We start from the raw sequence: 15,874 nt of genomic DNA, 5'->3' as shown, positions 1-15,874 counted from the left end.
AAGTTGTTTATCAAGCTTCTTTGGCTAGCAGTAGCTTTGTGGTTGTGAGGCAGTGCTGAAGTCACTGAAATGAGTGACTTTGGTGGGATTATGTGCTTTAGTGATGTTATCTTGAATAGTGATTGACAGAAATATGGATTTAATTGTATTATAGTGTAACTTGAAGCAATAGTGACCATTTGGAAAGCAAACAATGCTTGTCAAGTAACTTGGCTTTATTTAGAATCAGCGATGGCTGTCTCTGAAAGATGAGAACAACTTTGTGCATTGTACTTTTGGAATAATTGCTTATTTTTATTCCTTTAAATTCATCCTCTTCTTCCATGCTGTATGATCATTCACCAGATTTGCTGTGGTGTTTATACTGCTGTATGATAGTACCCAAATTTTGATGTTACAGGAAGATTATAAAGACTGCCATCTGCTTTTTTTTTTTCTGCTTCGAAAGCACTCTCGTTTTTTCCCTGCATGTATTCATGAGCAGTTAAAAGGTGGCTTTGAGGTTGTATCCAAGTTGCAGTGTGCTATTTTGTCATACTTGGTTCTGCACATTAGGGTATCTGGAGGAAAATTGCTTTTGATGTCCAGTCTGTTTTTCCTTTCCTTTATTCCTCTCTTTCCTTCCTGCTCCCCTTCCAAAATTCTTATGTGCTGGGTAAGGTAGAGGCTTCCTTATCCTTCACCCTCCCTTATTTTTCGTGTGTATCATTTTTCTTGAAAAACCTCTTCTTTAAGCCCTCTGGAAGTGTCCTAATGTATGAAGGTTCTACTGCAGTGTTCATTGGGCACACAAATGGCCATGGCATTCAACCTGTATCAGGTTCTCTGATCCTCTTTTTTTTCTTCTTTAAGTATGAGAGACATACCTCCAAACAAAACAGCACTGCAGACTGTTTGGTTGTGCTTCTCTTCTGTTGAATGCAAAGTGCTTATTCAGCTTTCTTTTTCTTGAACTTGAGGGTTTTAAAGGATTGGGATAACTGTGGTTGGTGTGTAATGGCACTTAAGACTAACTTGCAGTAAACTTGGTTCTGCAAATGTAAGATCTTTAAAAGTTTGCTTTTTAAATTACAATTTTACCTAAGGAGTTTGACTTTAAAATATTGTATTTTTTTTATTTATTTTTGATCTAGACGGAGTGTAATAGAAGCTGTTTATAACAGACTGAACCCCTACAGGAATGATGACACTGTAAGTATCTCTTCTATGGCATTCTTTCCTCCCACCCCAGCAATTGCATTTGTTTTGTAAGGCAACATATTTCCAGTTCTTCTTTCCCAAAAAAAAAAGAACCATTTTGTGCTTTTGGGACTGTTTTTGGATGCCTTCTGCTGATCATAGGATTTCAGCACTGTTTACTTGTTGGTGTTGGAATTCCCTGATTTGTATCTTGCAAATGTAGCATAGAAGTGAAATGCCTTCAAACATAAAGCTGTGCATCGGCTTTGAAACTGAGTGCTACTGTTTGGCAGTTCTCTCAATACCCTTAGCCTAACAATGCCTTAATGCTATCTGAAAAAGGATGCAATTTGAGTGTAAAGCATTCTGTTTAAGTTGCTGTTCCACAAATGAACGTTAAACGTCTTCATTTTATGATGATGTTGGCAACTAGGATACAGGAATTTGCATACTGAATAGTTGGCATGCAGCTCCTGCATTTTTACTCACTACTGCTTTTATTCTGCAGCCGTACACTTGGAAAAACATAACCATTTTAGTCCCTCATATAATGGTGCTCCTTTGCTCCTTCTGGTTTTGAAGAAAAATCTGGGGGTGGTACTCTCACAAAGAGTAATTTTAGTGATCTTGGCTTTTGTGCTACACCTCCGTGCCAACTGTTCTTCTTTTTGGTTTGTAATGAATTCTGTGTGCAGGTTTTGAATGGAGGGTGCAGAAATTTAATGCTAAGAAGTTGTCATATGTGGCGTTGCTAAAGACTTAATTAGCCTCTTCCCTTTCAAAGGAATCTGTAAGACAGTACTTGCAAAGAAGAGTAACACTTGTATCTCCTGCAGTCTCAGTAACAATAGGGGTGTGCAGCTGTAGAAGTACCAGCTGAGAGCATTGTTAAAGCCCATCATGTCTCTGCTATTTAGGGGAAGATAGTACTTAATGCTGAAACAACCCCAAATTGCTGCTGTACATAAGCAGTTTGCTCTGCTGGCTGTGCAGCTGATTTAACTGTTGGTTCAGCTAGCAAGCTGTGGCCATGCTTAGTTAACATATATACCCAACTTCGTGGAACAGAGAAGGCAGTTAGCTTAAGCCAAGTGTAGAACAATCTCGGTGAGGGGAAAGGAAACAGATACAACGTAAAACGATTAAACACCACTAGAAGTTTACCATTTGGTGTGTGTTAAGATGTGTTTTCTTTTAACTGATAGCAGGAATTAAACATTTTTTTCCGAGTGGTTCCATTTATCAGCTATACAAAACCCTCTGTTGTCTGTGGGCCTAAATGGACCTAATTTAAGGGTTACTCAGATACTGGATGCATGGATGTAATGGCGTGCAGTGTGGCCTTGTAGTTATGATTTAGAGCCTACTGTGTCTCTGATTCCAATTCTATATTATGGAATTCTTTTTCTCCTTGCAGATTTATTCCAATTCAAAATTAAGATTTCTAGCAGTTACTGAAACTACACTTCTCTGTTTAACCTTGAATTATAAGAGGGGAAAATTGATCTGAATTGCAGTTAGATATTGGTTAATGACTGTCTTCCTGTGCCGTGAGAAAGGACTGAAATACCAAAAGGTGCTGGTAATGATAGCAAAAAGCACAAGGCTCATCCTGCTCTTAGTGTACCACTGTAGAAAATACATGCATTTGCATGACTTTTAACTATTCTGGAAATGTTTTGTGAGTATTATTCCTGGGATATTCTTGTCAGGATCAGTAAGCATTTGAGACAAAACTTGATCTGATTCTTGAATGTTTGCTACTTAGTGTTTCATTGATTAAGCATGCATGTTTTCTAGATGCCTCTTAAATGTTGTTTCTGCTATTTCTGAAAGGAGAGTGAAAACAGGCTCCTAAAATGATTCAAGCTTTTTCCCTTTTCAGTCTGGATTATCCAGAAACTGCTGTAACTATGGGCACTCCAGACTTTAAAGGGCTCCTTCTTTTTTCTTTAAGGATTCTGCCTCAACTGATGATATGTGGTAAAACTGCTCATCTAGCTGTGGAGTTCACGTTTCATTCTTCAAATGAAAGTGCAGCCCAACCTCAGTGACCCTTCTTAACATCCACCCTCAATATTAATTAAAGAAGGGAGTATGATGTGTTGGTGAGAGTGACTGCAGCAGAAAACTACAGCAGTACGACATCTAGCCCAGGAACTGATCTTTTTTTGTAAAACAGACTTCTGTAAACGTGATTTCAAACCATAATCCATGTTGTAAATCAGACTCCAGCAATTTATGTTGTATGATTTTGTTTTTTTTTTTTGTAAAGTGCAATTGTCTTTGTACAAAATGCTCATATTTAATTATGAACTGCTTTAAATCACTACAAAGGTTAGAAGAAATGTTTGACTTGTGTGATGCAACAATATATATCCCTTTACATTCATGTTGTGGTTTTGGATTGCGAGGAGCAGCAGCCTAGCCAGCTAGGTGCTCGAGAGGTGCACAAAACTGTAAAGGTAACATTTTTGTCTTCTATGAAAGCTGATCTTGTGGGTGACTTCCCCAAAATCACAGTAACGAATTTGCTTGGCAGTGGAAAAACAATGAGAGTAGCGCACATTCTTCAACAAGCGGATCTTGTTTTCTCAGAGGTACTCCTGCTCTCACACTGAGTTGAAGGGAGTTCTCATTTCGACTTTGGTGGGAGTTAAATCATGCCCTATTAATAGCATCATGTGTTCATAAGCATATGAACCTCGAGATTAGAATGCCTCGATTCTCTGCACCTCTTTTCATTAACCCTTACCTGAAAGTTACTGATCACTGAGCACAAACAGGCAGCTTTCTACGTACCGTAGGAGTCTGCAGCATTTTTACAATCTTAATTGGCTGGATCTGCTGCTGTTCCAAGTGAAATACTTTGAATTCCATTTTATCAATAAAGCTTGGTTTAACAAACAAGAAATTTATCCATAGATGTGTAATTCCTTTTTTCCTGCCTTTTAAAATGTCAGTGCCATTGTAAATGATCTTTTACACGTGGAAGAATATTTTTATTAATTGGTAGCCCATTTTTAAAATGGGAAGAGTTTTGATTATTGCCCGAGACATAGCCATATGCTAGAGGATGAAGTGGGATAAATCTGTGACCCTGTTTTTTACGAGTATGGATTTGTTTCAGGCTGCTTCTGTTGTCCCCACTGAAGATGTGCATTGGTTTGAATTTGCCTACTGTTTGATAAAAATACATTTGTCAGAGCCTGACAATCTTTTACATTTTATGGTGTGTGTTTTTAATTGACCCACTTACAACGAGAGACTAGTGGTTAAACAGTACTTGTGATTAGAGATGTAGCATGTTGATAATATCTAACTGTTTGTTGTTTAAAATTCTAATTTAAATTTTATAAGAGAATAAACTGAGTTGATTTAAGGTTAGCTTTCTCCCACTGAACATGCAAAATTAAGTTTTAAAGTCAGTCGTGTTTGCAAAACTGCTGTTTTGTGCACCTTGTATTGTCTTTTTGTTTGAGAATATTGTATTTAATATGTAGTTTACTCATTTAGTAGGCAGATTCCCCAAAAGGAAAATCAGTAAAACAAGTAGATTGTAACATTTGCTACGGATAAACAGAATCAAAACTTGGTGTATAATTATTTTGATAGGAAAACGTAGTACAATGCATTTTGCTATGTGTCTTTCCCTAACTTTGAAATATACATATTTGTATATATAGCCTTAAAACTAATGCAGAGTTAGGGAACACTGAACAGTGAAAAAGTAACTTATAGTGTCTTGGAACTAAGTATAGTATATACCAGCAAACTTTTCTTTTTATCCCTCTTGTCTGTGTGGGGTGCTTAAAACGTAACTTCATTGTATTCAGTTTGTAATCTGTTGGAGCATGAATGAAGAAAAAAATAAGCACTATTTGTATTTATAAATTTCTAGCAATTTTTGCTTAAAGAACCAGTTCCTTACCTACCTATGAATAAATGCTTAAAATGTCTGATTTTGTTGTAGAGTGCAAAACTGTAATAACGTTAAGTCAGAGCTTCGCAGGCACCTAATGAACAGGCGTATTTAATAACACGTGGCGTGTTAGTGTGAGAAGCTGAATGCAATTTAGGACTAGGCAGATAAGGTTCTGTCCTTTTTCATGTAGACTGAAGTTTAGTTTTGGAAAAACCTTGAACTGGACTGTGGAAACCTTTTCAGTTTCAAACTTCTAGAAATGGGAAGCAAAACTGTGGTGCGTAAAGCCATACTTCATCATCGCTTAAACTGTCCCAGTGACAAATCTGTGTCGTTGAAGCCTCTTCCTATGAGGCCTCCTGAAGGTTAGGAAGGACCTCTGCTGTTGTGACAGGAGCTGTCACTGGCTTTGAGGGCAGTGGCAGAAAGCCTCTTTCAGGCCTTTCTCCCTCCCAGCTGCGTTCTTTTTGATGAGGTCAGAGCACTGAATCTGTTATGTATGCATAAACACTGCCGATTTAGATACAGGTTTTGATTACAAGATACACTACTTATGTAAAGCATCCTAGAAAAGAGGCAAGCTGCACTTTTCACTGCTCTGAAAAGAAAAAGGCACTTTTGCACGTCTGTGCACTTCCTTCTTGCACCAGAAACTTTTCTTTAATGCTAAAAACATTAGCACCTCAGGGGTAAGGCAGCAATTTTTCTTGAAGTATTGTGTGCTATTTATTTCCCTCATGGAAAAAGTTTCCTGTGTGACAAAAATGAAAATTGTGTGATGTTAAAAGATGTATTTTTAAATACATGTTCAAATAGGGTGGTCCCAATTTGCTTGTTTTTTTAAAAAAAAAAAAAAAGAAAAGGAAATGATATTTGTAAAGCTTCTTCTCTTCGTATGCCATGCAACTTTGTTTTCCTTCTACATTTAACAGCTTGACTGGCTTCAGTTTTCTGTGAGTTTTGTTACAGTCAGATTAAATGTTTCACTGGTCGTTCTGGGAAAATACCTGTACTGCTTTACTGACAACTGTTTCAATTCTCACTAATTCAGCATTGAAATATGTTCAAGACAGAAGCTGCTTCTAAAATGTGTTTTAAAACCAGTGTTGTATTAACTCAGTGTGATTACATTAAGCAGGGCCCCAGACTTGCAAGGCTTTGTAAATCTGTTGTCAGTTACATCCTGGTACCCACAGTGGGCACAGATCAGCAGGTCCTGAGCAAGCAATGGCCTTTCAGCTGGCCTGCACTTACATAGTCTGTAAGCAGCTCTGCAGAGCCCCTGATGTGTGCCCATCACTCAGTGTAATTTCCAGCAGAAGTCAGAATTGGAGATCGAAATTTCACCTCCTTGTTATTAACCTATGCTGAATTGTGGTAATTCTAGGTTGTTTCATGCTAGCAAGATGGCCACAGAATATTAAACAGCAGATGAGGAATTGCAGCACTGACCTTGGTGGCTCATGCAGGTGCCAAAGTTGTTCATCTTAACACATGCATAGGACACTGACTTGAATGACAATGAGATTGTTTACTAGGAAACTGATACCGTCTCAACTGTATAGGTTAAAATCTGAGCCATTTTCCTTAGTTCAAGAATTGGAAACTTCAGGGTGATTTAGTAAAACTGGGGAGCAGTTTGCACTGCAGTTGATACTCTGATAAGAATCTTATTTTGACTTGTTACACTGGGATAATACAGGCTTCCTATTGCATTTTGGTTTTTTAATAATTTATAAACTAAGGATATGGTTTCATGGTCAACTCTGTGTCAGCAGTAGTGCTTCTGTGGCTGTGCAGTTATGAGAGGGAGAGAAAACCTGTGCTCTTCAGCTTGGATAAATGGATACTGCAAGTACCTGGTGCTAGCACCAGGAAGGCAGGGCTGTGAGCAGAGGAATGGGTCAGCATTCCTTTTGTCACAGCTGGGGAAATCAGAGCCTCAGTGCAGATAAATGATGGACCTACATAGGAAATATCAAAGCCTTTGCAGATCTTTCTCCACACTATGCTTAAGACAAATATTTTACCTTGGTCAGCATTCTTTTTCTTGAAACTGGAGTCACGGAACTTTGAGTTTAATGTCTTGTATGGGAGCTCCATGGTGACAGATGGACTTTTTCTGTATTTGTATGCAGCTCTGTCCCGAGAGAGAGGTAGCATGGCTGTCATAATTAGGTTAATGAAAAGGCTCGTAGAGTTTACCTTATTTCAGCAGGATTTCGTCATGTTAGGATGTTCACTTGATGTTCTACACGTGCATTCTTGAACTGCTGTATAGCCAAATGACTTGATACGTTTAAATTTCTTGATTATTTAACTTGGCCATTTCAGCAACTGGTGAACATTTAGTCAAACATAACCCTTTTTCTTCATCATTGGGCAAATACAAGATTTTAATAGAAACCTGATGTACCTGGCTTAGATTAAGAAACAGCAGATCTGGATAGAGCAGGGGAACTGTACTTTACAGCTGTGTTTCCTTGGGAATTGGAATTGTTACTCCGTGCCAAGCTTCTGGAGGTGAAAAATGTCTTCAGGATAACTGGTATCACTCCTTGTTCCTGCAGCTGTGTCCATTTCAGATGATCACGACCTAAGCCTTCATATGACATTACAAGGTGCAAAGTCTCTCCTTGACTGGATAGATTTTTAACTCTTTGAGTGGTAAGAAGGGGCTCCACGTGTGAATTTCTAGGATGTTGTAGCGCATAAAATGAATGCAATTCCTAGAGTGAGTCATTAAAATAGATAAAAACAGTGAAATCTGCAGGTAGCAATCTGGGCTAAGTATTTGGGATAGAGCAGTGTTGATGGGAGGATGCAACCTTCTGATGAGCTCTTCCTGAGTTGCTCTGGAGCACTTGCAGAGTCTGCAGCTCAGACATTGCCTCTGGAAGCTTTTGTACCCTTATTTGCTTCATACTGGTATTGCTTTGTGAATGAGGTAGCAGGTACCTGGGCCGTGGCATTTGGTTGCAGAAGAGGCTGCAGGAGAACTTCAAGCTTTTACTTAAAGTCATAGGCAGCTAAATGCTTCCAAGCACAAAAAGAACATACAGCATGCTGAAAATTAGGTTTACATCATCTCCTGCTGAAAATGAATTTCCGGGAGAATCTTCCAGAATTTGTTTAGTACGTGATAAAGTCAGGCACTTTAATCTGGTTATGTTGTAGTTGCTGACTTACAGTGAGCCATATCTTTATCTCATTTTCCTTTCAGGTAGCAGTAAAACAGTTTTTTTCTTGTCCTTTAGGCACTTGTTACAGTAGAAATTTTTGGTTGCGAGTGGTTGTGGTGTCTTAAGAAAAGGGCTTCTGAGGAGGTGTGCATCACTTACAACCAAAATCTCAGTCTTTGCGACCACAGAATTTGGAAAAGTGGGTTTAACTTAATGCCTTCTGTAGGATTAATGACGTTGCTCGATTCTGAAGATTTCAAAACTTCAGTGAGCTGGGATGATAGGTCACACTTCAGGACTATGTATGTTTTTATGCCTAACCAAATTTTTATGTTTAACTCGTATCGATTCCTGTCTGAAAACTTTTTAAAGTATCTTTTATGTTGAAATAAAAAATAAAAAAAAGAGAGGGAGAAAACTTAGTAAGAGGAGAAAGCTCCTTACTACTGTATAAGCAGTAATTTGTTTGCAAAGATGAGTGCTGTGTCAGACAGCAGTGTTTTGCTCTGAGAGCACTGTGTGCGCACTTCTCAGCTCACTCAATAGCACCGAGCCAAAACTGAAATTCATGTGTGCTTCCATTGACTGTGGCTCTGAAGAGCTGCTGGAACCACGTGTTCTTGATGGCTGAAGTAGGCAGGGCTCTGGACATATATTGGCAACCCAGTGCAACCCTCCCCAACACACAGGAGATGCCATTGTGATTTTTCTTGAGAAGTATCTTTGTGAATTAAAATGAGAAAACAGGCTTGCGGGTCAGAAAGCGTTACGTACTTTTACTTCTCTTGACACCTGTAGACTGAGGTCTTCAGAGTTTAATTCCATTTGTATGGCTGAATTCAGCTCAGTTTGAGCAATGGAAATAGCAGTTGCCAATTTCATTTTCACTGCTGGGTTTTCAGGCTGCAGCACAATATTTTAGTTCACACTACAAGGGAAAATTGAACTTAAGTGATCTTAGGAAAATAGAAGTGCGTTCTTAACAGCAGCCTGCTGATGTTGGTGGAGAGTCAGTCCCAGTACATAGAGCTTGCACAAGTATTGTTGCAGCCTTAACTGTCCCACTTTTGTTGGAGTTGGTTTTGAAAAAGATTTCAAAGCCGAAGGGGAAGAAGGTGACAGACCTAAAGCAAAGCGGTGGATTAATTATAATTAATCATGTCCTAATTCTTTGAGTATGTGAGTCAGCAGTTTTTTTCTTTTAAAACATCAGAAGGACAAAATTGAAGAGGTTCCGGTCTTTCATGTACTGCTTTTGGCTTTAAGGATAAAAGGATGGAACCCAAAATGAGTTACCTGGGATGGGAATGCAAAGAGTCCCGAAATCCCTAGGAATAAATGTGCTGAATATGCAGAGCATCTTTTCCATGTCCATTAGTGGAACTACTGAAAACATCAGTGCTGGCATTTTAGGGAGCTTTTGTTCTTGCTGAGTGTTTGATGCTGGACTCTCAAGTCTGCTGCGTGTGAAACTTTCAGCCATGTAAATGGGCAGCTGGGCGTTATGCGATGGTCCCCAGTCTGCAAGGTGCTGGAGGAGCCGTTCCCATGCCTTCTGTTGCTTGCTGCCATAGGAACAGCTTGATGCTGGAAATTGGGATTTCCTACTGTCTGTAAGTTGTATTTGTTAACCAGATCTAACTTTTTGGTGCCAGGAATCTAGTTGGTAGAGGGAGTGCTGAGTTTTGCAAGTGTTGGTAGCTAATCGTGCCAGGCAGTTCAGTGCTCAGATAACTGAACCACTGCTGACAAGGGGTTAACAGGAGGCACAAGCCTAGGTTCTCCTGGCCAGGAAATACGGATAATTGAGAAGTGTGAGTCAACAGCATTTCCAGAACCGGCTGCTTCATTAATGTTTCAAAGCAAAGATTTTGGTTTGTAGCATCTGTCTTGTTACCAGGACTATGTACAGACATGCTGAATTAGAGAGTTCTCACCTGTCTCCTCACAGCGTTAACTCCACATCGTACCATGAAAGTCTCGTTTGTAGTGACATGCTGTGCCTGTCTTTTTAGAAAATTCATGACCTCTTTATATCTATTTTGTGGAAAGTGTAACTTTTTCATTGATGACTTGTATAAATGTGTGTTACAAATGGAGAGATTTAAGCTTGAAAAGCATGTTTGCAGAATACACAGCTTCGTTATGGAATTTATAAATTTAACAGAGTAATATACCAGAGCATAACTATTTTCCTTAAGTAGAATGTATAACAATATATAATAAATTATTCTCCACATAGTTCACCGATATTTACAGTTTTACACAATTCAAACTGTGTGTTTACAGAAAGTTCAATAAATGTATATTTTGTACTATGTACAGATTCCTGGTCCCAAAGAAAATGTGTGAACTTAGTTTCTAACTTAACTTTTGAGATTGTACCTTTTTTTTTTGTTTGTTTGGAATCAGTTGAACAAACTGCATTACGCCTGTTGACGGTGGAGGCTTGCTTTGGAGTAAATGGGAGTTGGAAATATTTCTAATCTACAAAAGTGATTCCACTAAATAAAACAGGCAATGACATTGTGTGTGTGTATTTGGTATGCTCTAAACCATGTTCACGTCTGCTTTATTGTCACTAAATTACAAACTGGCTATCAGGCCTCCTTCTGTTTTCTTTTTCAAATAGAATATGAAGTGCTTATTCTCATCATTAGTTAATTACGGACGTAAAAATCCCCCTCTTCCATGTTAAAATTCCAAGACCAAGCAGTGTGCAGCTCCAGCACCGGTGTTCCTAAGTTGTTACCTTGTCTGGGGTTTTCAGAGCTGGGGATGATCAGGATGCCCAACTTCTGGATGACCGACTCACAGTGGAGCAAGATATATTTGAATCTTTTGTTCTGAGTCAGTACCATAAAATACAGAGCAGACTGTGATAATTTGCAGAATGTAAGGATGCTGCAGGAAAAGTTTGAATGTGGCTCTGGGCTGCCTGGTCTGGTGGTTGGCAACCCTGCACATAGCAGGGGCATTGAAACTAGGTGATCATTGTGGTCATTTTCAACCCCGACCATTCTGTGAAAAGATAAATTCACTGTTTTTAGCCTGCATGATTTGAAGAGAGAATGGCATTATATGTTGTCTCCTTGGAAGTCTTTTCTCCAAGCAGAGAGCTGGTAGGGTTCTGAGAAGAGCCATACAAGTCGCAGCAGGAAGGGGCAGGTGGGCGTTGTGCTGTCCCTGAACTGGAGCAAGGTTGCCTTTCCTCAAGGTTCAGCTCCATTCCTTTAAGGATTAAAAATCAAAACTTTGCTACTTTTCTAGCAAAATTAGGGGATGTTTTCTGTGTATTCAATAACTGAAATTGCTGTTACAACTGAATATTAGCTTTGGTTCACACAAATCGAGCAAGCATGGGAGACAAAGTATGTCCCTTTGTTTTCTAGTTGAAAGCTTATGGAAAGAATGCTTCATCCCATTGAATTGGGAGTTTCAGTTTAATTTTTCCTTAAATGAAAGGAATAATACACCTCTGACTAACATTGTTGGTTCATGTAAATGCTTTTTTAGTGCTTGTCATGAATGTCCCCAGAGAGACATATTCATCTGACTTGGTTGTGTGTTGTGGTTGAGTTTAATCAGACAGCATTTACATGGGCTGATTTTATAAAGGTAGAACAGTGCAGTGCAGATAAATCATTTAACTTTGCCTTTTGGGGCTTGGAGAGTACAAGAGTCCATTCTAATGCAATGACGTTCTTAAGGAAGGAAGGTGAGTTTGGCAAGGAGGGGCAAATCAAATCGTTTAGAGTTCTTTGAAATAATGGTGAATTATTGATTCACCAAATTAATGAAATAATTACCCCTGCAAATATGCATACACTGGAGAGTGTGGGTTGAGTGAGCTGGGTGCACGGCTCGTATCTGTGAGCTTGCAGGACTTGGAAGTTCATGAGCATGAATGGAATTTGTATGTCGGACTATGGACTCTTCCATTTTATTGGAAAATTTGCATCATTTTTACTAAAAGTAAAAACTTAAGACAACTTAAAATTCGCCTCATCCTTCCAGAGATCCTGCTTACAAGCCGTATTTCTTGTGACAAAAAGTTCTTCTCACCATCAGCAACTTTCTGGTGTTTGGCCCCTGCTTTATGAGGTTTGCTGGCTGGGTTTCTCATCCCGTTAGACAGGACTGCAGACCTTGCCATCACATAACACATAGGCCTGACCTGAATTAAAACTTTGCTGAACACACATTTAACCAGTGAGCTTGTTTGCGGGGTAGAGCAGATATGAATTCAAGTTGCTCTATGTGATTTCTTTAACAGTAGAAGTGTCTGTGACAGTACCTGGCATTCTGCTGCTCCTCTTTAGGAAGTATCATCTTGCTGACCTGCATCGTGGCTCTTCTCCTTTCCTCTGAACCAGTATGGCACAGTTTGCTGCTGGTTCATGCATACCAAGTATGACTTGGTGGGAACAGTCACCTTCCTCTGAAACTTGAGTCCTGTCCCATAAACTATAAAAAGGTACAGGATGAGACAGCTCTGTATCGTGTGCTTCCACAAAATCATTCCAAGTATGTCACAAGTGTGCAAAAAAAAAATAATTACATGTAAGGAAACAAAATCTTTTTTTTGGTCTGTTTCTAAAATAACCTGTGGTATCCCTAAGCTATGATCTAAACAGGAGGAGTAGGATATTTGGACATGGTTCACTTCCAGGTTTTTTGTAGCTGTGCTTTTCTGCATTTTGTACTTTCTAAAGGCCAGAAGCCTTTAGAAGCCTCTCAGTACTCCTTCAGTTGAGTAAGGGACTGCTTTTGTAGCGCCTGCTGCTGCCATTGGATGCACTGGGAGTCTGTTACTTAAAGAATATGAAGCAACGCAGCTTAACCTTACTCCTAATATGTTTTACTTCATGTTGTAATTAGTCTGAAGCTTACACTTCAGATTTTTTTTATGTCATTGCAATATTTTGTTTATTTGGGGCATTTTAATGCTCACCTTCAGTTACCTTGCTTGCCTATTCCAACTTTACAGTCTACAGCCACCTTCCATTCCCAGTAATGAATTGGAGGCCACCAGTTCATTTTCATCTCAGATTTCAGAAGTCAGTTTCAGCAAAAAAAACCTGAAGGCCGATTTTAGAAGATTTTAACTGAAAATATTAGTAATTAAACATACAGAATGAATCAAAATAATGTCAGTACTGAGGTACAGATGTATATTAGCGGAATGATTTTATACATCTAAAGCTTACGGAGCTCCAACATAAGAATATATTGAATTAATATAAGAATATATATTCCTGTTGGCAAACACTAATAGGAGGCCAGCCTAATTAGGGCTGAGTCTAGCACTAATTTCAAATGTCACAATGAGGGTGAAGATCTCGCTTTACCTGTATCTGAAAGCTGTGATGTGGGCATGAGTTCAACTGGAAGAAAGCTGCTCCAGGCCACAGCCCAGCTTTTCTTGTTCAATAGCTAATAACAAGCTTTGATATTAGAATTTGAACTGGGTTTGTTTGGACCAGGTGATTTTGGTGGTCTTTTCCAGCCTTTAAGATCCTCTGACTTTGATGACACCCAATTTATCATCATGCTTCTAGGTAGACTGTAACCTGTGGGCTAATTTTGAAACCCCCTACATACTCAAATTGTTTGGGTCTTGTCCTGTGGTTGGTTCTTGCTTTGTGTGCAGCGAAGTGCATTCCTTCTGCCACCTCTCACACACACCAACCTCATCCCTCTGATTTACCTTCCATGGCCACCTCTTTTTGGCCTGAAGCCTGGACCCTTGTCCTTTTGCATGCAGCTGGCCGTGTTGACTGCATCCTGCAGCATCTGCTGAACATTCCGTCCCGGCTGAAGCTGGCGAGATGCTCGCATGCTTAGAAGCAAGCAAACAGTCAGATGTTTGTGGCACCAAACCCGCAATTCATTTCCTCCACCGTTGCCATGGTTTTTTTAAAGATGGAAGAGAAACAAAGAAAAACACAATTGTGCTGTCTACGTCTGCTAAAGAGAGGAAAATTAATGGAGCTACGTTTTACCCTATTTTTAATGTCTTTTTATTAAATCTTCAGTATTGCTTGACTTCAAGTCTTCACAGTGTTGCCTAGAACATGCTTAGTGAGCAATACTGATGTATTGTGTTCTCCATGTTGTATGAATCTATTCCTTTGGAAAATCCCTGTGCCCTGACTTCACAAGCTTTTAAAATGTTCTCCAACCTCATTCTCAATTCCTTCATCTTTACCTCTTCTAAAATGTTTGTGTATGGTTAATATATTTGTGTTTAAAGCTCTGCTGGGGAGAGCAAACTCAATGCCATGTCTGTGCACCAACAAATTGAGAAGCTCTTCTCTGCTGAAGGTAACTGAAACAGCTGGAAACACTCTCTCACCAGTAGTACCACAAGAATCTCTTTGCTGTGTCTATGAGGGCATTATAAGTCTTAATACTGCCATTCATTTGCTATCCAAATCACAATCACTGGTTTTACCCTGTGTTTGAATGCTCTGCTCAGTGGGAACAAAACCCTTCATTTCCATGCTCTGGTTGTGGTCTCTAATGTCAAAGCAGAACTGCTTTAATTGAGCAGCATTTACAAATCCTGATGGTTGCGAGTGGAAAAGGAAACGTTGGGTCCAGATGAAGCTCCCTCTTTTCCACCACTCCTAATTCCCCTGCACTTCCATCCAGAGAAAACCTGAAGACAAAGACACCAGGCAGCCCAAGCCTTGAGGCCAGCTGTCTCTTTTGACATATATTTCATGAGGCAGTTAGAGCTCCTGAATTACACACGTTCTTTGTCTGTAGGATTGTGACCCCTGGTGCAGCTGGTGATGTTTTTGTAGGGAAGACCAGGGATCATCTATTCTGATCTCATGGAAATCAGATCTCTGTGAACAGAAAGCCAGTGATTTCCTCACGTGGGCTGAGGAAGATCAGCTGGGAGAGACTTTCTGTAGCTCCCCTTTTGCCAGCCACCATGCACATCTTGGGCCAGAAGCCCTTGTGAGTATTAGCTCAGAGAAGATTTAGCTGTTTTCCTCTTGATACGCATGGATAGGGTCATTGACTCCATGCAGCTGAAGGCCTTCTGTAATCGATTTTCAGAACCGTCTGAGGTCGTTGCATTCTGTGCCCTGAGGCAACGCAAGGATTTGTATATTGTGTGCTTTGACCTGATTCTTTTCTCCCCTCTCTCCCAATATCCCGAGGTAGATTTGCGATGCTTTGTTGTCCCTCACAAGCATCAGATGGGGGAGGGAGGGAGTGCAGATTTCATTTGATTCTTTAATTAATGCCTAGAAATCTACATGTAGAATTGCTGTTGTCTTTTCGCTGCCCAAGCTTCAATGTTACCGCCTTGATGAGGCCTTGGCATGGTGTGTTCAAACTGCTGGGACCTGTTCTGGCAGTGCCTTCACAAAAAGGTGCATGAAATCACAAGACCAGACCAGGGGTCTTTAGGATGTAGAGAAAATACACATCTTGAGTCACGTGCCTTGCTTCCTGGCACAATATGGAGATAAAGGCATCGTGTTGCACAGATCCCCAGTTTCAACCAATTAACAGAATGTTCAAGAGAATCTTCTTCTTCATTATGCTCAGCTCACCGTGTTCTGAT

The 15,874-nt window shown here is 39.7% G+C and overlaps 1 protein-coding gene across 3 annotated transcripts in view; it reads left to right on the top strand.

The window, feature by feature from the left end:
* PPM1A (protein phosphatase, Mg2+/Mn2+ dependent 1A) overlaps window positions 1–10,815 on the top strand; it is a 32,007-nt gene extending 21,192 nt beyond the window's left edge. For 2 of the 3 annotated variants that reach the window (XM_052693399.1, XM_052693398.1), the window contains 2 exons: window positions 1,134–1,191; window positions 3,137–10,815. In XM_052693399.1, the coding sequence (XP_052549359.1) occupies window positions 1,134–1,144 (11 nt within the window). In that variant the 3' untranslated portion in view covers window positions 1,145–1,191; window positions 3,137–10,815. Of the gene's footprint in view, window positions 1–1,133; window positions 1,192–3,064 lie in introns of all 3 variants that reach the window. The other variant, XM_052693397.1, reaches the window with a different exon arrangement.
* Window positions 10,816–15,874: the final 5,059 nt, after the last annotated feature.

Source organism: Tympanuchus pallidicinctus, unplaced genomic scaffold (genome assembly GCF_026119805.1).
Source record: "Tympanuchus pallidicinctus isolate F22 unplaced genomic scaffold, pur_lepc_1.0 scaffold3, whole genome shotgun sequence".
NCBI classification, from domain to species: Eukaryota; Metazoa; Chordata; class Aves; order Galliformes; family Phasianidae; genus Tympanuchus; species Tympanuchus pallidicinctus.
This window is presented reverse-complemented; position numbering and strand designations above follow the sequence as displayed.